Here is a 22,715-nt window from a genome sequence, read left to right on the forward strand (position 1 = left end):
GCTGCTTAGTAGCTGTTATGCAACTTAAACAGCACTTGGAAATTCTAGCTACTAATTTTACTGCTGTTTATTTAGAAAACAAAGCTCCTGGAAATGTCAAAGTGCTGCGTAATTGCTGCTATGCAGAAAAAAACAGCACCTAGAAATTCTAGGTACAGTTTAACTACTGTTATGCAATAAAACCTGTACTTGGAAGTTTTCAGGTGTTGTTTTACTGTGGTTTATGAAGGAAAATAGCACATGGAAACTTCTAGTGTAGCTTAACTGTTGTTTATGTAGAAAAATAGCACCTGGAAGTTTGTAGGTGATATTTTACTACTGTTTATGTAGAAAAAAAAAGTACCTAAAAGTTTTCTGATGTTCTTTAGTTATTGTTATGTGGCAAAAACAACAGGTGGAACTTTTCAAGGGGAGTTCTATTGCTACTTTGTAGTTAAAACTACACTTGAAAATTTTAGGTGCTGTTTCGCAATAATTTTGCTGCTAAAAGTGCACTTGAAAAGTTTCAGGTGTTGTTTAGATACTGTTTTGAATCTTCTTTAGTTCTTTTCTCTTATGTCTATATGTGATTTTTTTTTCTCTTTCGTAACGCTGTTATTTCTTTGGTTAAGAGGTAGTAATCTAACTTTAGGCCTCAGTTTTTTCATTTTCGAGTGTATAATGGATAGGTATTGGATGTCATATGAATGATGTAGCTGAATGTTTTTTGGTTGTCTCTATTTTGGGAGATGTATTGTCATTTATTATGAAATAGTTATTTTGTATTTGAAACTAGATGGTTAATGTATTATTCACTTTATAATTTTATGGAACAAAGAGGTACACTCAAGGAGATACAGATTTGGTTAGATGCGAGTAGTTACATATGTTACATGATTGATGAATTTGAAGTTAGTTTATAAACTTAATAGTGATATTCCTACCATTTCAAATGCTGCAATAATTAGTAATCTAGACATTTATAAGTGCTCTGATTACTTGAACAGTGTGTTTGGGTATAATAAATTATGTCCAAAATAAATTATAAAAGTTTTGAAAACTATAATAAATAAGTAAACAAATAATAAAATATATCCAAAATAAACAAGATTTAGATTTTGACTGCATTTTACTTATATGAACAAATCTATATGTTGATAATATTTGCCAGTTATTTTTAGGTGCTTAGGTTCTATTGCATTTTATGAGTTTTTCATATTAGATACTATTTCATGATTTATATGATATTTATACAATCTTGAATAAGTAGTTTTGAAGTTTTGTTCTTCTTTATTGTGGATGTATCTATCTTCCAAAGATCACTTTGACGTTAAAATGAAAATTAACATAAAGGCTGGATAGAGCAAGTATGGTGTGGAGATTAATTTTTATATTCCGAATATTGCTGTTAAAAAATTTCTTTAAAAAAAATATGCTAAAAATTAGCGTATATAGGTTTGTGTTTATTTTGTATTAGAGTTGGTTTTTTCTAGTCAAAATAAAGTTCATTTGATCCTACCCAAGAATTTAGGACATGCATTTGAAATTTTGGATATTGTTTATTGTTTCGGAGAATTGTTTTCTATTATCATCTAGTTTTCCTTTTTGTATGCAGAGACCTGTGAAATTGAAAGTTGTAAATTTATTTAGTTTGTATTGGTTTTATTTGATGCTAAATTTTTTTAAAATTATTTTCCTACAAGCTTGTAAAAAATTCTCATAAACCTATTTGGATGAATGGAATTTTTAATTTGATTAATTTTTTTAGTGCTCTGGATAAATTAATAGGAAATGTAATTTCATTTACAAACAAATGCCAACAAACCATTTAAAAAATAGTAAAAATGCACCAAAACAATAATCTTATGTTATTGCTATAATGTTATATTTTTGTCATGCTATTTTAGTCTCGACAAACATTGAAAACTTATTCAAGTCATGAAAAATTGAAGAACTTATTTAGTAAATTGAAAGTCATATGCATATTTAAAGGAGAATGATACTCATAAAAAAATAAAAAACAAAAAGATGTTAACAAATTATAATTATTTGAATGATAAGTGAGCATAGATGTGATCAAAGGTCAAAATCTCAAGTATAGATGATCTAAGTGATATCTCTTGAAGTCATGAATCATCATTTCAATTAAAGAAAGATATTTCAACACCTTAAGTTTTGTAATTTAAATACATCAATTGTGTAATCAAAATGTTAATCATATCTTAATAATCTAAAAGAGTACGAAAATAGTGTACAACATATATATATATATAACTATAAATCTCATGAGGCATGTTAGTAATATACAAAATAAATACTAATAGAAGTAATAATACGAATATTTTTGTAACTTATACCATCATAATTTTAGAAGCACAACAATTGCAATCTTTCTTACTTATTATTTATATATTTATAGTTGAGTTATGAAAAACGTAACTAAAGAAATTAGTTTGAAAAGTAAAAGAGAACAATGAAAATAAACGCAATCATTTATTTTAAATATAACTAAATACTATTAATTAAACTGATAAAATGAGAATAAATATGTATAAAGATTAAAAGATCAAGTATACATATAATCAAGTTCAAAAGACCTCATGAATTAATAAAGATAAGAAAAAGAAAAAAATGGACTTAGTTTTGGACCCAGAATGTGAAAATAATAAAGGATGGCAATAAAAAAATTTAGTATTACATAGTAAATTGACATTTGTTAAAATAATAAGGGGTCAAATATAATATAGTTTTAGTTAAGAAGAGGACCTCGAACATGTGACTATAATGTTGGGATACAATAAAAATAATAGGAACATAAAAACTATTATAAGGGGTAAAAGAGTAAGAACAACATACTTAAAAGTGAAAAGAAATTTAAAAAAAAAATTATAACAGAAAACATAATTTTATAAAGTGAACTTAAAATATCATCCAAAATATTGAAATACATTTTAAAAAGTAGGAATATATAACCAAAAATAGTGGAAATAACGTGGGAATTGATTAACGAAAAGTAGGTATAGCAATAATAAACTTGAAAAATTTACACAAAATGTTGGAATTCAATGTAAAGAGTGAGAATATGAAACCAAAATATGGTGGGAAAAAAGAGTGGAAGAGCTCAATCCAAAAGTTGGAATGACTTAGTAAGAATTTGATAAATCCCAATGAAAAGTAGGGATATAAAAAATAAACTTAAAACATTCTCTCGAAATATTAGAATTCAATGGAAAAAAGCAAGAATATAGAAGCAAAATATGGTAGGGAAAAGAGTTGAAAAGGTTAGCCCAAAAATTGGAACAAATTACAATGAATTTGATAAATTCCAATGAGAAGCAGAGACCTTAAAAAAACTTGAAATATTTACCCAAGATATTAGAATTCAGGAAAAAGAGAAGGAATATAAAATCATAAAGTGGTGGGTACAATAACTGAAGTGTTTAACCCCAAAAGTTGTAAGTACTTACCAATAATTTGATAAATCCAACAGTAAATAGGTATCTAGAAATATCCACATAAAATGTTGGAATTCAATTAGAAGAGTAGGAATATAAAATCAAAAAATATTGGAAACAAGAGTTGAAGAATTTAACCTAAAATTTGGAAAGTGTTACCAAGAATCTCATTAATCCAACAATAAATAGGGAATAAAAAAACTTGAAACATCTACTGAAAATATTGAAATTCAACAAAAAGAGTGGAAATAAAAAACCAAAAAGTGGTGGAAACAAGAGTTTAGGAGTTTAACCCAAAAGTTTGAAATATCCAAACAAAATATTGGAATTCAATGAAAAAGGAAAGAATATAAAACCAAAAAGTGATGGCAATAAAAATTAAAGAAGTTAACCCGAAAGTTGAAAGAAGTTACCAAGAATTTGAGAAATTTAAGCAGGAAACAGGGATCTATAAATTGAACTTGATATATTTACCAAAAATATTGGAATTTAATAAAAGGAGGAGGAATATAGAATAAAAAAATAGTGGAATAATAAGTTGGAATAACTTTTCAAAAACTAGATAAAGCATAAAAAATTATAGAGGTATAAAAAAAATGGAAATATCTACATAAAAGGTTATAATTTAATAAAAAGAGTGAAAATATAGAACAAAGAAAATGGTGGGAAAATGAGTTGAAATGACTTACCAAGAATTTGATAAAGTTTAACAATAAATAGAGATCTAAAAAGCGAATTTGAAATATCCAAGCAAAATGTTAGAATTCAATATATATATATAAGAATATAGAACCAAAAAGTGGTGGGAATAAGAGTTGGAAAAATTAACCCAAAAGTTTAAATAAGTTATCAAGAATTTGAGAAATTTAAACGGGAAGGAAGGATCTATGAACTGATCTTGATATATTTATCTTTGAAATTCAATAAAAAGAGGGGAAATATAGAATAAAAAAGTGGTGGAAAAATAAGTAAGAATAACTTACAAAAAGCTAGATAAATTCCAAGAAAATATAGAGATATAAAAAATAAGGTTGAAATATCCACCTAAAAGGTTGAAATTTAATGAAAAGAGTATAAATATAGAACAAAAAACGAGTGAAAAAATAATTTGAAACAACTTACCAAGAATTTGATAAAGCTTAACACTATGTAGGGATCTAAAAACTAAACTTGAAATATTCAAGCAAAATGTTGGAATTCGATGAAAAAAGTATGAATATAGAACCAAAAAATGGTGGGAACAAGAGTTGAAGGAGTTAACCCAAAAGTTAAAATAAGTTACTAAGAATTTGAGAGACTTAAACAGGAAGTAGGGATCTATAAATTAAACTTGATATATTTACCCAAAATATTATAATTCAATAAAAAGAGTATGAATGTAGAACCAAAAAATAGTAAAAAAAAATAAGTTGGAATAACTTACCAAAAGCTAGATACAGTCTAAAAAAATCTAGATAAAAAATAAACTTAAAATGTCAACCTAAGAAGTTAGAATTCAATGAAAATAATATAAATATAGAACAAAAAATAGGTGAAAAAATGAGTGGAAATAACTTACCAAGAATCTGATAAAGTTCAACACCAAGTAGTGATCTAAAAAATAAACTTGAAATATCCAAGCAAAAAATTCAATGAAAAAAATAAGAATATAGAACCCAAAAGTGGTGGGAGAAAGAGTTGAAAAAGTTAACCCAAGTTGAAATAAGTCACTAAGAATTTGAGAAATTTAAACGAGAAATAAGAATCTATACTTGATATATTTACCTAAAATATATGAATTCGATTAAAAAGAGTAGGAATATAGAACCAAAAAGTAGTGAAAAAAAGTTAGAATAACTTATTAAAACTAAATAAAGTGTAACAAAATATAGAGATATAAAAAATAAACTTAAAATATTCACCTAAAAAGTCAGAATTTAATAAAAAAATATAGAGATATAAAATATAAACTTAAAATATTCACCTAAAAAGTTAGAATTTAATGAAAAATGTGAAAATACAAAACCAAAAATTGGTGGAAAAATGAGTTGGGCTTACTAAAATTTAGATAAATTGTTACGAAAAATATGAATTGAAAAGTAAACTAAAAATATGTATTATAAATATTGGAATGTAATAAACTATGTAGGCTTAAAATTATTGTGTGGCATACTTATAATATCTTTATAGTTTCTTGTACAATTTATAAATTTAAATTTATTGCAATATTTTTCCTCATTAAATATGATTTTATCATTTTTTCTATTTTTTCATAATTTTTTCACATTAAAAATAAATGAAAAATATAATTTTTATCATATTAACCGGTTAAAAATCGTTTGTACCAGTTGCATGCATGCCCTGTATGAAATACAGCTGCTTGGTAGGTTGATCCTTCCACCTATCCGGAGTGTTGGAAAGAAGGCAATGGTTTTTTTATTTATTATTTCCCGATCACTGGAAGCAATCTTCATTAGCACAAGGATCCCCTCACAGCAACCTCCACTACAATAGAACCCGACAATGAGTTTACGAAGGCTTCGAGTAGTGCGAGATAGGCTAATCACCAGACTGCTCTGGAATAGGTTAATCGCCGGAGACAAGAACGAGGGGTTGTGCTCATTTCAGGCACAAGCAATCCGATCAAGAAGTGAGGGACTGTGCTATGGTCTCAACGCTCTTCAATCGGTTCCACTCTATCTTCGTATCCCGTTCCGAGGGAGATGCTCCTTTAGAGCTGGTGGGGAAGGTCAGGTCAGACTCTGGTTGTCCAGGGTAGTACAGGTTGGCAAGGCGATCGTAGATCGGAGACGCGACGGGAGAACGTAGTGAGGTCGGCTGCTCCGCTTGTCAGTCAGAGTATAATAAGCAGCATAAGCAAGCTATAACATCAGAAGAAGTGGAAGACGTGTTTCCAGTTCTTTTGAAGATTCCAATTACTTATTTATAAGGAGGGTTGGAAAACTGCCATCCGCGGAGAAGAGAACCGATCTTATCTCTTTCCATGTCGTCGTAGTCGATCGGCACAGGCCAGAGAGGCGACGAGCTTAGGATCGACGAGGAGCCTATGGTCCTTTTTAGAGAAAGAACCAGAAGATATGCAGCAGCAGCGTGAGGCTTTCGTTTCTATTGAAAATCCAACATAATATATAAGCCACAGCCTGGTTGGTTTGATCCTTGCCCTTATATGATACATTATAAGAGAATGATTACTTAAATGATAATGATTACTTAAATGATACATTATAATATAAAAAGAAAATGGCATCCGGTTGTAGGCGTAAATCCAAGACGACGTGACAAAGGTGGTAAATTATTCTCTTCGACGATATGAACGTCGATTCTGGAATAACCTATCATATAGGCTGTCTATTCATGTTATTATTTCTTCTAAGCTAAGATTACATCTTGGAACGACAACGGGAAGGGATGGGATCTCTCTTTGTCACTTTTTTAAGTTTTCTAGAGTCTACGAAGGCCTCGTGTGTAATTGCATTTACTTTATATTTCCTAGTGAGTCTTTTCCAATGGAACTCCTGGAGCTTCTCTGTGCCTGTCTTATCGCTTTATCCGATTTGAAACTGAAAGCTTGAAAGCTTCTTTGCTTTTGCCATTTATCTATCTAGCTTGCTCGCTGACTGCTAGTCTTTTATTGGAATAACTGCTAGGTTTTATCTTATCCTATGGGGATAACTAAGAGGCCTAGTCTTCTTACTAGATTCTATATTAGGACACTCTTGGGGAAAGATCGTTAGCCCAACCCTATACAAACATATCAAAAGAAAAGCTTTATGCTGCCACTCTCCCCCTAGCTTTCTTGTCCATCCTTTTCGCTAGTGCTGAGAACTTAAACTGGGTCAATAGGAATTGTTACTCCTGCTACACTTCCAATAGGATAAATGGCACTTGCTGTAAAAAACTCCGGGTCCTCCCTTGCTTCTGTCTATCATATCGGTTACTCGAGCCGTTAACAACCGATTCTATTTCATAGCAAACAAGCCCTTCTCCAACAGCCTAGGATGATTCAATTTCTAAGAGCGCATTCTGCCCAGAAATCCCATTCGATGTTTATTAGAGTCTAGGATGAATATTCTTAACTGACTTCACCACCACTATAATCTCAACCAGTGCATTAGCTAAGGCCAGTAACAACTCGAAATAACATAAGATATAAGATAAGGAATAAGGAAAGAGACCCCACCCGAATTCTTGTCAATTCTTCTTTTGGTGGACCTTCGTCCGTAGCGTATAGTTTGTAGTCGGTCTTTGGCAGCCTTTGGGACGAAATCCCCATTTTTCTTGATCGGGACTAGCCCACGTCAGGGAATGTAATTGTAGGTCACACTGATAATTGTTCACTGTCTTGCTATCTGAACTTGAAGTGAAGATTCTGTTTGTGTTCCGTTTACCGCACCGCGGGTAGAAGATCTAATATTCAAGAATTCGTTTTGAGTTCGTTCTTTTTCATGTCTTGGTTCACAGTTTATCTGAATCAGACTAAGAGCTTGGCATCAACAAAGCAAAGCAAGGCCCCATTGAGCTTAGCCTAGAGCAGATCGAAAAGTTCTCGCGAAGCCGGGAACCCTTTGCCGAAGATCCTTCTCTTTCTCTGTGAAGATAGACTGCTGTTTATTGCTTTGCGTGTCAAGTGCGAGATTGGTTGAGAACCCTTCGCCCACAGTGCTTTCAAGCTCCGTTTGGGCGCCCGTGTACTAGGGTTAAGGTGGAAGATCGAAACGAAATGGAAGTCAGCCTATTAATTATCTAATTATAACCCATTCAATTCAGGTTTACAACAAAACAACAATATCATAAGAGAAGAAAGATCGTAGCGTAGAAAGATTACCTCTTCCTTCCTTTCTTCATCCTAGCACTATGAGATGAGATTGATCATTTTTTTTCTTCATTTTTTTCCCGATATGCCGCTCCGCGAGCAAGCAAGGAGCGAGAGAATAAAGTGGGCTGTGGTGATGTTAGAATTTGCACCTATTTGTATCTATTTAGTGATTAGTCTGCTAGTTTTTTTAATCTTACGCGGGTTTGGTTCCATGTGTTTGAGAATTTCTCTATTGTTCATCACTCTGGTTTTTTTTTTTTATTGGCTTTGTGAAACACTTGAAATTGGATCGTATTTCGTTTGGCTTCTCTCCAAAGTAGGACTCCATTTTTGGGTGCGCGTCCTTTGCCAGTTATGCATAAAACTGGGCTTTGGTGGGGGTCTGACCTTCACCCTTGGGTTTAAAAGCATTTCTAAGTAGTGAATCCGCATCTTTCTTTGAAATGTGGGTTTCGCCTACTGGGGCGGAAGCCGGCATAAACCAACCTCCGGAAGGGCATGAAGCCGGCCCTTCTAATGTGGCCCCCGCGGACTCTCCTCTGAGGTCTTTTCTCTCAATTCCCTCCTCTTTTACACCTATACCAACCGATCCTTCAATCCCCTCTGTACCTTCACTCCCCTCCTTAGAGGAAAATAACCTTTTTGAGAGGGAACAGTCGGTTGAAAGGCCAGCGCCACAGCAGGGGCCTCAAATTCAAATCCCTCCCCTGTTCAGCATGAGGAATGGCTAGGGGAGGGATGACCCATTGGATTCCATTTTTGGGAATGACCGTAGGCGCAGGACCCAATTTGAAGTGGGTTACTTTCTATCCTCTTTTGGGGTTCGAAGTTCTTCCAAGGACTTCACAGATAGGGTTGGGGAAGAACTAGGGCTCCAGATGGCTTCCGAGCCGGAGCTGGAGCAAATTCGGATCTTTATCCGACAACTTTCCCAACCCGATGGAAGGCCCGCCTCTGCGTAGAATGCCACCACTATTCTAACGACCAGGTTCGAATAATGGAAGAGGGACAACCACTAAGTTAGGCCCCAGAGCCCACTAATTCTAGTGCTTCCAAACGCCAGGTAGATGCTACATAGTTGGTTTTGGTTCTCATCCTTCAGAGACTACGAGTGTAATAGGAGCATCCGTCGATAAAAGGATCACCCTAAGATGATCATCTCATGGCTATTGAGAACGAATCAAATAAAGAAAGGGTTCTTTGATCACTTACTGAATTTCCTCAATGAGATCACTTAAGAAATTGCATAAGGTAAGGATCAGCATGAAGAAAGCATCTTTTTGTCTCTTATTCAGACAAAACCTAGCTTCGCTGGAACTGAATAAGATTTGGCGAACGAATAAAAAGGTTATAGACCCCCAGGTTATCTGAACCACTTGTTGATCCACTGCTCTTCTAGGCGCAGGTACGCCGCTGCATTATCCAAAGCTTCCCCGTTGGACTTAACGTCCCTTCTTACTAGTCTTAATAACTCTCTTTCTGAATTCTCCTATTGCTCTAGCCGCTAGGCGTTGCATTGATTGTTCAATTAACCCGGTGTATCAACTGACCACTAGCCGCACACTCTTGCTTAAGGGACTCCCGTGCTCCTTTCTCCGTTTCAAGCTTGATTGGACTGTTGATTATTATCATACTATACAATTCTATTGAAGATGGTTGATACATCACTTCACTTTCAAAGAAAAGAAAGGTAATAATAATCCCTTAAACTCGAGTAAGGGAGAGTCCCAATCATTGCCGATAACAAGCACTTTTTAAAATACATTTCTTTCCTGAACGAAGTTCATAGGTTACTATTACTAGAGAGGGCTTACTCCCCCGAAGTTAGCAGGCTCATCTGCATCAAAGCATCTCACCAAAAAGAATTAGCTAGGTCCACCGCCCGCTTACGGGACAAAGGGGATTTCCGTTTATGTGATGAAGTCTTTCTTCCTTGTCTATTTCTATTTCAGAGGTTAAGATCTATACTTCGAGGTATAAACGAGCACTTTGTTTTCTTTATTTTGTAATAAACCCATTCTGGTCTTAACTAAAAGGATTTACTGACGTTGATCCTCCATCCTGAGATTCATGAGCAATCAATCTATTCAGAAAAAACCTATCTTATTATCAAAGTTCCCTCTTTATGCCGTGATGACCAGACTCACTCCACTCGCCTTAGGAGGAGATAAAAGAGGCAAGAATGGCTACTATCAAGTACGTAGTTTGGTTCTTCCAAATGTCAAAAGAGTAGAGGTAGAGGTCTTTTAGTCACCCACAGGTTTGTTAATGAACCAATTGCATCCTTTAAGCAGCCAACGAACCGGTCACGAAGCTCTCAACTGAGTTGTTTAGGTTCTGGAATTCCATCTCTAGTTGGGGGTTTCAGTTCGAAGGTTATAAAATGTGGTGCGGGTTCATCTCTCTCGACCAGTTCAGGTTCAAGGGAAGGGTGCTCGAGGGGACCCAGACTTGAAATCTCTTCTCTATGGCGGGAGGTTTATTTCGTATCAAGAGTGGGTTGGGGAGGCCAGGGAAGACGGATTGGAATACAGTTCAAGTTAAAGCAAATTCGCTGGTGTCAGGGACATTCATAATTTCATCTCGGATGACACTTTTTTTGTTAAGGATAGTAATAGGGACAGTTATTCCATCTATTTTGATATTGAAACTCCTAAAATTAATTATTGATTTCTTCTCCTTGTCTTATATAACACACTTGACTTCCATCGTCATCATCATCAATCAACAATCAATGATACTTACGTGTCATGATATCAATCAACCATAGCAAAATTCAATTGGATTTTTTTTTACAGATTTTGTCATTAATTAATTTTCTGTTTATTGCTTTTTTTATGTTTAATACCGAAATTATATATCTCTTGTTGAACTCTCTTTATCAATAATAGCGTCTGAAACTGAAACTGCTTTTTTTTTTCTTTAGTTTTAGCTTTTTCTTCTATACATCATCTTTTTTTCATTTGGTTGTTGATGATATTGTCGCAAACTTCAACTTTACATATTCAAGTTCTTTATTTTTCTTTGACAAAATTTTCAACACAGTGATCCATTTTGCGTGGATTTCATGATTAATTTTTGTGTGTTAACTTCCATTTGAGCTTAAAAGGACTTAGATGTATTTGATGCCTGCACCGATGATGAAATTCCAAAGAAAAAGGAAAAAAAAAAAAAGGTAGTTTCAGATGTTATCCTTGCTAAAGAAAGTTCAACAAGAGCTATATAATTCCTCGTAGAAGAAAAAGCTAAAACCAAAGCCCAAAAAAACAAAATAAAAAGACAGTTTCAGATGCTGTACTTGCTAAAGAGAATTCAGCAAGGATAACATCTAGAACTCCCAAGAGATATATTCAATTTCTTTATTTTTCTCTAACAAATTTTTCAAAACAGTGATCCATTTTGCGTGGATTTCATGATTAAATTTTGTGTGTTAACTTCCATTTGAGCTGAAAAGGACTTATATGTATTTGATGCTTGCCACCGATGATGAAATTCCTCACGGAAGAAAAAGCTAAAACCAAAGAAAAAGGAAAAAAGTAAAGGTGGTTTCTGTTAAGGAAGCTCATTGAGCATGTGTGTCAATGATGAGTCAGCAGTTAGTTGAGTAAAGAGGCCAACTCAGCAGATTCTGTTAATCATGTTTTACATTCTATTCTTTAGTTGTTAGTATTGCTTTCAATTCTGTTGAGACATATGAGTTAGTATAAATATGTTGTTATTGTATCTTTGTAATTAATAACGTGAGATTCAATAAAAGTAAAATAGTTTCTAGGAAAAATCTGTTCATTATTTTCTTAGCTTCCAAACAACTTTTACAGTGACAATACAACTTTCAAACATGGTATCAGAGCCAGTAAGAGCAAGCTCTAGTACTCAGCAAACAAATCAACAAAGTCAAATAAATTTTTCTTTCAACACTCCAATTAAACTAGATCGATCGAACTATCTACTTTGGCGTTTTCAAGTTCTAGCTTCCATAAGAGGCAATCGATTGGAAGGCTTCATCAATGGAACAAAACCAGCTCCTGAAGAACAGTTCACTCAAGTTGGAGCTGATGGATCTATTCAGAAAATTGATAATCCAGAATATTAGAATTGGAGATCACAGGATCAAACATTGCTTGGATGGATGCTATCATCAATAAGTGAAGGTACTCTAAATCTTGTCATAAATTGCGGTAGCTCGTTTGATGTTTGGAGAACTTTAGAAAAGAAATTTGGTGTGCAATCTGAAGCTAGGGTTCTTCAACTTAGATATGAGTTAAATACTCTTAGGAAGGAATCAATGAGTATTGAAGATTACTGCATCAAAATGAAAACTGTAGCAGATAAACTTGCTAGTGCTGGAAGTCCTATAACAAAGAAAGATCTCATGCTGACAATTCTTAATAGCTTAGGAGCAGGCTATCGTGATATTGCTACCTTTATAACTGGCTCAAAAATGGACTATGATGATGCTTATGCATTATTATTAACTCATGAAACCAGACTTGAACAAGAGCAGAATGATAAAAACATGTTTAATGCAAATTATGCTTACACAAATGCCTATTATCCAAGGGCATTCTATGCTCAATCTAGAAATAATTTCAGAAGAGGAGGATATGTTAGTGCTCAATTTGGTAATATTGGTAGAAACCATACTGCTGGAATAGGAAATATTTTTCAGTCTTCAAGGATGTTTAATGGCAATCACAGAGGTGGATATAGAAGAGGACACTCATTTGGCCCAAATAATGTTAACTCCTTTCATGCACCTAGAAATCCAATACAATTTACTAGGACTGGAGTCACTAATATGAATGGACCTCAAGGAATTCCAAGTAATGCAGAAGAATTGGTTTGCCAGATTTGCTTTAAGCCAGGTCACACTGCTGATATTTGCTGGCATCGATTTGTGGAGGATTATGTCCCTTCTTCAAGGAGTCTAGGCAGAGGAAAAGGACCAAGATCAGCATATATTGTTAATTTTGATGGCTTTACATATCCATATCAAGGTTATGATAACTATGATCATAATCCTGCATCTGAGACAAGCTGCTATTCTGGAATTGATAACTATGCACCTGCAGAAGCTTATGTGGCTAATTTTGAAAGCTTTGCTGATGATGGCTGGTATTTGGATAGTGGGGCAACTCATCACTTAACCAACAACATGGAGAACCTGCATTTTAAGGAAGACTACAAAAGTACTGATCAACTCATTATTGGAAATGGTCAAGGTCTGTCAATTTCTCATATTGGTCATGCATTTTTGTCATTTAGAGCTTCAAAACATCCTTACACACATGCCTCCACTATAGCACTTAAAGATATGTTGCTTGTTCCTACAATCACTAAGAATTTACTAAGCATTTCCAAACTTACATCTGATAATTCACTCTCTGTTGAATTTTGTGGAAATGTTTGTTATGTTAAGGACATGAAGGGGCAAGTTCTTCTGCAAGGCCTTGCTGAGAAAGGTCTTTACAAGCTGTTGATGAAATCTTCTTCCATGTCATCTTCTGCTTATCATACATCACCTGCCTTTCATCTTTCTCAACTTCAGTCACATAAACTAATATCCATGCTGTCATGCTCAAATGTGTCTTCTATTTCTCATCATTGTAATTTCTTTGATAAGACTTGTTTCAGCTCAATTTCAAATAAGTGTAACCAGAAACATGATGAACTTATCTTGTTACACAGAAAGTTTGGTCATCCAAGCTCAACAGTATTGATGCATTTGCTTAAGACTTGTAAACAAGTTAAAGTCTCTCAAAAATCAATTTTATTTCATGAGCATTCTATGTGTGAAGCATGTCAATTAGGTAAAGCTCACAAGCAACATCTTTCTACAACCGAAACCAAAACAAATCAAGTATTAGAACTGATACATACTGATCTGTGGGGGCCTTCACCTACTACATCTAGAAATGGTTTCAAATACTACATTAGCTTTGTAGATGATTACAGTAGGTATACCTGGATTTACCCACTCAAACTCAAATCAGAAGCTTTTGAAGTCTTCAAATTATTCAAAATTCAAGTAGAGAATCAGTTCAATACCAAAGTCAAGATGCTGCAATCTGACTGGGGGGGAGAATATAGAGTTTTTACTAACTTCTTAAACCAGAATGGGATCATTTTCAGACATTCATGCCGTTACACACATCATCAAAATGGTCTAGTAAAAATAAAACATAGACACATAATTGAGTTAGCTTTGACTCTCTTAGCTTAAGCCAATCTTCCTTTTAAATTCTGGTGGGAAGCTGTTCATACAGCAGTATATCACATAAACAGATTGCCAACACCTGTATTGAAACTCTTATCTCCATATGAGAAGCTCTTTAAGCATAAACCAGATTACAGCCTCCTTAAATGCTTTGGTTGTCTTTGTTATCCATACTTGAGAGATTTTAACAAACATAAATTTGACTTTCATACCAGCAAATGCATCTTTATTGGTTATAGCTCATCTCATAAGGGATATAAATGTCTTACAAGCTCAGGTCGAGTTCATATCCTTAGACATGTTGTTTTCGATGAAAGTGTATTTCCATATACAACATTCTCTGTTCCTTCTTCATCTGAAAATGTTGTCAACTCAGAAACACCAGTGTCAAATTTCTCTAAACAGCAAGTCTATCATCTTTCAACTCTACCCTTATTCAACAGCAGCTTTGAAGATACTTTCTCAGCAGGTGTACCAAGTGATGAACAAACTCCTGTTTTGCCTGAGCATACAGATAATTTGAATCAACAAGAATCATCCAGTTATTCTTTATCAGAACCATCAATATCACAAGTTATCCCTCAAATCCCTGAATCTACTCAAACACAACCTGAACCACAAACAAGCAATCAACAACACTCTGAATATAATCCAAACAGAATTCAGATCTCACAACCCACACACAAAATGATTACCCGATCAAAGTCTGGAATATTCAAGCCTAAGTTGTATACAGCCACCTTGATCAACAAAGAACCTGACACAATTCAAGAAGCTCTGAATGATAAAAATTGGTATAAGGCCATGAAAGAGGAATATGAAGCTTTGATCAGGAATGAGACTTGGTCTCTTGTACCATCTCCAGCTGAATACAAAATAGTTGGAAACAAATGGGTGTTCAGGGTTAAACAAAATAGTGATGGCAGTATAGCAAAGTACAAAGCTAGATTGGTTGCTAAAGGTTTCCAACAAATTGAAGGGATTGACTATTTTGAGACTTTTAGCCCTGTTATAAAGGCTTCCACAGTGAGGGTTATATTAAGCTTGGCTGCAATGCAGAGTTGGATGATCAGACAGGTAGATGTTAATAATGCTTTTCTGAATGGTGACTTAACAGAAGATGTCTACATGTATCAGCCTGAGGGTTTTGTTGATGAGAAGAGATCAGGTTATGTATGTAAGTTGAAGAAGGCCTTATATGGTTTGAAACAAGCTCCCAGAGCTTGGTTTGATAAACTAAAAGGCTGTTTGGTTGCAAACTGGGGATTTCAAAATTCCAGAGCTGATACTTCACTATTCTTTAAAGGAAAACAAGATTCAATTATATTAGTCTTGATCTATGTCGATGACATACTGATAACAGGGCCTAACAGTGATGAACTTGAAAAGTTTATCTCAGACTTCAGCAAAGTGTTTGCATTGAAAGATTTGGGAAGACTCTCATATTTTCTGGGTATAGAAGTATCTTATGCTGAGAACAACATTTACTTATCCCAAAGAAAATATGTTAGAGACTTGCTGAGCAAAGCTGATATGCTTCACTGCAAAGGGTGTGATACACCAATGGTTACAGGGACAAAACTTCAAAAGGAAGCTAAGGGATCTTTGGGTCAGCATGTTGAAGATGCAACAAGTTACAGAAGTTTAATTGGAGGGTTGCAGTATTTAGTCCTAACCAGGCCAGAGATAGCTTTTGCAGTGAACAAGTTAAGTCAATATGTTTCTGCACCTACACTACAACATATCCTAGCCTATAAGAGAATGCTTAGGTATTTGAAAGAGACAGAAGACTATGGATTAAAGTTTTCAGCTGATGGAGAAATAAAGTTAACAGGTTTCACAGATGCAGATTGGGTATGTGATATTGATGATAGGAAATCAACAGGTGCATACTGTATTTACTTGGGAAATAACTTGATCTCTTGGTCATCCAAGAAGCAATCCATAGTTACAAGGTCAAGTGCAGAGAGTGAGTACAGAGCTCTTGCTTCTGCAAGTGCAGAAATTACATGGTTACAGTCATTGTTCAAGGAACTCAAGATTGAATGTATTTCAGTGCCCACAATCTGGTGTGATAATATAAGTGCAACTGAGCTAGCCAAAAATCCTGTCTATCACTCGAGAACCAAACACATTGAATTGGACATGCACTTTATAAGAGACAAAGTGTTAGCAAGAGAGCTGGAAATCAATTACATTCCCAGTGAAGAACAGATTGCAGACATCTTGACCAAACCTCTCACATTCACTCAATTCAATTATCTCAGAAGCAAACTTAATGTGCAGCCATGCCCCTTAAGTTTAAGGGGGGCTGTTAAGGAAGCTCATTGAGCATGTGTGTCAATGATGAGTCAGCAGTTAGTTGAGTAAAGAGGCCAGCTCAGCAGATTCTGTTAATCATGTTTTACGTTCTGTTCTTTAGTTGTTAGTATTGCTTTCAATTCTGTTGAGACATATGAGTTAGTATAAATATGTTGTTATTGTATCTTTGTAATTAATAACGTGAGATTCAATAAAAGTAAAATAGTTTCTAGGAAAAATCTGTTCATTATTTTCTTAGCTTCCAAACAACTTTTACAGTGACAATACAACTTTCAAACAGTTTCAGATGTTATCCTTGCTAAAGAAAGTTCAACAAGAGATATATAATTCCTCATAGAAGAAAAAGCTAAAACCAAAGCCCAAAAAAACAAAATAAAAAGATAGTTTCAGATGTTATTCTTGCTAAAGAGATTTCAACAAGGATAATATCTAGAACTACCAAGAGATATATCAAGTTCTTTATTTTTCTCTGACAAATTTGTCAACACAGTGATCCATTTTGCGTGGATTTCATGATTAATTTTTGTATTAACTTCCATTTGAGTTGAAAAGGACTTAGATGTATTTGATGCTTGCCACCGATGAAGAAATTCCTCTCGGAAGAAAAAGTTAAAACCGAAGAAAAATGAAAAAAGAAAAAGGTAGTTTCAGATGTTATCCTTGCTAAACAAAGTTCAACAAGAGATATATAATTCCTCATAGAAGAAAAAATTAAAACCAAAACCCCAAAAAAAAAAAATAAGACAGTTTCAGATGCTATTCTTGCTAAAGAAAGTTCAACAAGAGATATATAATTCCTTATAAAAGAAAAAGCTAAAACCAAAGCCCAAAAAAAAGTAAATAAAAAGACAGTTTCGAATGCTATTCTTGCTAAAGAGATTTCAACAAGAGGTATATAATTTTGGTATTAGACAGGTGGTAGGCATCAAATTCATTTAAGTCCTTTTCAGCACAAATGGAAAAAACTAAAACCAAACAAAAAGAAAAAAAAAAACAAAGAAGGTAGTTTCAGATGTTATTCTTGCTAAAGAGAGTTCAACAACAGTTATAATTCCTCACGGAAGAAAAAGCTAAAATCAAAGGGAGAAAAAAAAAAAAGACAGTTTCATATGCTATTCTTGCTAAAGAGAATTTAACAAGAGAGATATAATTCTGGTATTAAACAGGTGGCAGGCATGAAATACATCTAAGTTCTTTTCAACACAAATGAAAGTTAACACACAAAAATTAATCATGAAATCCACGCAAAATGGATCACTGTGTTAAAAAATTTGTTAGAGAAAAATAAGGAACTTGAATATGTAAAGATGAAGTCTGGGGCAATACCATCAACAACCAAATGATGCCAGCAAAAAGAAGAAAGATGATGTACAGAGGACGTGGAAGTAGCTGATGAAAAGCAAAATGAAAAAAAGAAAAGAAATTAGACTTTTGCTGCGATAATTAGAGAAGCAATTCTCATTTTTGAATTATCCCAAAACGTGAGATTGCTTAGATGTTTTATCACGCCCTGCAAAGAAAGGAAGCATATGCAAGTGAGCTCTTAGAAGTTTTAGTGTTTCCTTATGTGCTCACTTGAGTTTTGTACTATTTAGAGATGTGAGGGAATGTGTGTTGGGAAAATATTTCTTTCTATAATATGTAACAGTATTAAGGGTATTTGAGTATTTGGGAAGTGAGGTTTCATTATCTAAATTTATACTTTGTTAATTGTTAATAAAACAATTATTATCTCCTATCTCTATGGACATAGAATTTATTATTGAACCACATTAAATTTTTTTGTCTTTTTATTTCTTTGTGAATATTTGGCAAGTATTGATTATGTACTTGTGCACAAGTGGTATTAGACCATAAGAAATGATACTTCCGCACACAATAATTACCAAATAAAAAAATACGGTAGCAAGACGTTTTAATGAAACGTATGTTTAATTAGGCAAGAGAAACTGAGAAAGGTAAAAAGAAAAAAAAGTTAATCCTGATCATTAATTGTAGAAGATGAAATGTGTAAGTGGATCGTAGTAAAAACTCAATGAGTACCGAATCTAAATCAAACTAAAATAGAAGTTTCAAAAAATTCTAAACAATTTCGGGATTCAAAAATTTGTTATCATTAATACATGAAAATGGCCTCTCTGACAGCAAGTGCCTGGTTGATACTTGATACTAATGAATACTATTTTAATTACTAATTTATATCCCTTATGAAGATCATCATTTTGCACATCATTATTTTTTTCAAAAATTTTCAAATTTTCTTCAATTCATTAGTTTATTATGATTGTTGTGTATTCAAAACTTTTTATTATTAATACACGAAAATGGTCTCTGCAAAATCAATGGGCTGATTAATACTAATCGATACTACTTTAATTGTTCACTGATATTACTTATGAAGCACACCATTTGAACATCATTTTTTTTCTTTAAACCTTTTCAAATTTACTCATATTTATCGCTTTATTAAAATTGTTGGTTTTTGACACGTCCTGTCAATTAATCCATCTAAAGATTACAAAAACATTATGTGATAATACAATTGAAATTCTACTAGTGCAAAAATCATCGTTCGCCTATCATTTATTGGCACACCAGAGTGTTGTTACCTATAACCACAATTTTGTTGCACCCAAATTTACCTTTAAGAACAGACTTCCCCGCTGTGCTTAAAAATATGCGTGGCAATCTAAACCACTTTGGATTATTTGGGATAAGGACAAAAATTGTGACGCTATACCTCTGTTGCAATATAGACGGGACTTACAACAAAGCTTGTGATATTCTTGAATCACTACTGTTCACACACTCTTATAAATTTGTCAGCCCCCACAAACCAATCTGTGTATACTCTCTCTCTCTCTCTACAAGCCCTCTTCATTTTCCTTTCTCTAAGGGGTTTTCCGAGGTACTATTCATTTCACTTCTCTTATATCACTTTTGATCTAATCAATATGGTTTCTGATGATGTATTTATTTGTGTTGACTTTATGTTGACCATTTATTTTGTTTTTATGTTTTTGCTTAGAGATCCGAACATGACTGTTAGATTTTATTGTCTCGTTGTTTACGCTTCTAGGTTTACCTCTTTTTTAACGGTTCTCATCGGCTTTAGCTCAAGATGAAGAGTTAACTATTGGTGGTGATTGTAAATTTTTTTTTTTAATTTTAGAAATTATCTCAGCGCCACCTCATTTTTATCATATGTACATTTTATCATAAAAAAAATTCCATATGTTTTTTGTACTATTTATGTTTTCAAACTTGTATCAAATAACTATTTTCCCACTAATACTATTATAATTTGTAAGAGAATTTAAGTAAAAAGACTTTTTTACCCTTTAAGGCATTAAAAGTCCATAATATGTAATAGGGAGCCCCTACGTTATATGTAGTGTAACTTACACCCACTCACATAAACAGTGGATGGTGTGGAACTCACTCACTGTTCATGTGAGTGGTGTAAGTTACAATACATGTAACTTAACACTTGCCTATATAATATATTAGTATTGACTTACATAAAGAGAGGGCTAAAAGAACTCAATTGAAGAAATTTTAAGGTACAAAAGGAGTTGAAGCCCCTTAATTAGGTCTGCACATGATTTCTCTTTATTTTTTATAAATTTTCTAACTTGTTTCTTATTCTGTAAGAATATAATAGCTTTTAACCGTGTCGTGCTTTTTTTCTGCATAAAAATGGGAAGATTTTTATCACTTCCAATTCATAATCATTCGCTCTTGGTGAAAAACTAAGCTGCTGAAAGTTTGGCCAGTAATTTTGTGGTGGGAAATAATTGCTACTCAATATTTGGTAGAGATTTGTTAATGTGCTTGTAGCGTTTTAATAATATTTTTATGGTTTCATACTTGTTTGGTGCGGGACTTTGGCTATGTTTTTGTTCAACACTATTTTCGGTGAAAATATCTGTCTTTTTTATATTTTTTTATTTTTTAATGTTTAAAGTTGGTGCCTTAGCCTTGCACTCCTGATTACGCTGAAATAACGAGTTATAATTTAACTGATCCTTTTTTTTGTGTTGTTAATTCTTATGTTGTCGGAAAAAATTATATATATATTTTTTCCTTCTGATGGCATCGTTTCTATGTTTGTTGGAAGTTTACTATTTTTATACTCTTGACGGTTCACTTAAATGTAATATTTTGTATTGCCCAGATCATACAACAAAATGCTGAAAGCAGTTGCAGTTCTTGATCGGACATCGACTGGCAAGGCAAATGTTGCAGCTGCTCCTAAAAAATCAGGGGCCGGTGGACCTGTTACCTTTTCCCAGGATTCCCAGGATTGCCAGGCAAGAAATGGTAATTTAATCACTGATTTACTAGTTGGTTCTAGAACTTATTGTTCTTAAATCAAGTCTAAACTAGTTTTTTTCATTTTGCCTTTATTTTTTTCTTCTTCTAGGTCTAACACGCGTGCGAGGAAGCCTCCACGGTTTAACACCTGGTCCTCATGCACTCATTGTTCACAAATTGGGAGACATAAGACTGGGTTGGGTGTCAACTGGTATATATGGCCCTTTTGACTATGAGCATTTCTATTATGTATACGTAATAACTTGCGGGAAACCTGGGAATAAAAACTCTCTTTCGTGTCATAGAATTCCTTCTTAATTCATAATTCGCTGGTTTTCCTTCAGGACCCCCTTTGAACGTGCTGGAAATGACGGTGTTATAGCCATCATCATTGCTGATCATAATGGTATGTATACGCTGCACATAATATCATGTTGACTAATGTAGTTGTTTATGGTGTGCGATATTTGTCGATTCATTAACTCTTTTCTGGTTTTTATATCCGATTAAGGTACGGCTCTTTTTGACGTTTGGACGAAGGTACTCTTTCATCTCCTTGTCATTCAGGCTTTGTTATGTTTCTATTTATATATTCATGGACCCAACTCCAATGAACTCATCTCTATCCTGTTATATATATTTTGCAGGTTGATCTTTCTGGAGACGATTCCGTTAAGAGTAGGGGTCTTGTAGTCCATGCTGGTCCCGGGAAATATACCATTTTTTGTGAATTTCAAGTCTTTTTTCTTAGTTGAATATACTTTGTTGCTGCTTTATTTACTTGAATCATGTTGTCTAAAGTATAGGTTGAGTAAGCTATAACAGCGATATATAAAAAATTGAAGTCGAGTTTCGTGTACTATATGAATCATTAAATTTTATTTAGTCTTAGACATGAAAGTTTTTACTCTTGTTTACAATTTATTTGCGAACGTTCATCTCCCTCAGGTTCAAATCCTGGCGAAGGAGAAGCTTGGGGTAAGTATGCTAAGTTAATCATTCGAATTACTCTGATATTATTTTGCATTCTCATTTACGCTAGTCGAGTGATTGTCCGCCGGCAGTCTTTGCTTGCAGACTCTGTCCGTTAGTTGTTACGTGGTTTAAGATGTTTTGAACTAGTAGTTATTAGTGATCACTAATTAATTTCTTTTGTGTCTTTGCAGGCGTCATCGGTCACGATGAATGAAACGGCTTCTCTCTAGACCATAATAAATACATTTGACATGATGTTGAATGTGTTTAAATATTTAATAAAATAAATAATATGTTGTAACAAGCAGAATGTGGCTATAATAGAATAAATAAAAGCTAGGGCATGGCTATAATATGTTGTACCAAGTAGCATGTGGCCATAAATAAAATAAATAAAAGTCAAGGAGTGCTATGCACTGTCTTTAAAATTATTTCTACTCTTCAAAATAATATTTTAGTCTGAATGAGTTGTTGACAAATAATTTTCAGGATATAATGATTATAACTGTTGTAAAGGTACACACTGAACCAAAAATTTAGAATAGCAGAGATTAAATATAAAATATGGTGTCTTATGTGGTAGTGCTTGGGATATGGAATAAGTAGCTAGATTTAGAAGGGGGAGTGGGGAGAA

General features: G+C 33.7%; 1 protein-coding gene across 1 annotated transcript; it reads left to right on the forward strand.

The window, feature by feature from the left end:
• Window positions 1-20,979: 20,979 nt before the first annotated feature.
• LOC112497652 (superoxide dismutase [Cu-Zn]-like) lies at window positions 20,980-22,311 on the forward strand. The gene is made up of 7 exons (XM_052441277.1): window positions 20,980-21,112; window positions 21,216-21,342; window positions 21,451-21,512; window positions 21,618-21,646; window positions 21,754-21,808; window positions 22,055-22,188; window positions 22,273-22,311. Exons 1-7 carry the CDS (start codon window positions 20,980-20,982, stop codon window positions 22,309-22,311), a joined length of 579 nt encoding a protein of 192 aa, XP_052297237.1.
• Window positions 22,312-22,715: the final 404 nt, after the last annotated feature.

Source organism: Citrus sinensis, chromosome 5 (assembly GCF_022201045.2).
Source record: "Citrus sinensis cultivar Valencia sweet orange chromosome 5, DVS_A1.0, whole genome shotgun sequence".
In the NCBI taxonomy this organism is placed as follows: domain Eukaryota; kingdom Viridiplantae; phylum Streptophyta; class Magnoliopsida; order Sapindales; family Rutaceae; genus Citrus; species Citrus sinensis.

Bases quoted from the DNA above. Each gene is read 5' to 3' on its own strand.
- LOC112497652 (XM_052441277.1), top strand. From the start codon at position 20,980: ATGCTGAAAGCAGTTGCAGTTCTTGATCGGACATCGACTGGCAAGGCA. The intron at 21,343-21,450 runs GCATTTCTATTA...GTTTTCCTTCAG, and splicing joins TATGGCCCTTTTGACTATGA to GACCCCCTTTGAACGTGCTG. The intron at 21,647-21,753 runs GTACTCTTTCAT...TATATTTTGCAG, and splicing joins TTTTTGACGTTTGGACGAAG to GTTGATCTTTCTGGAGACGA.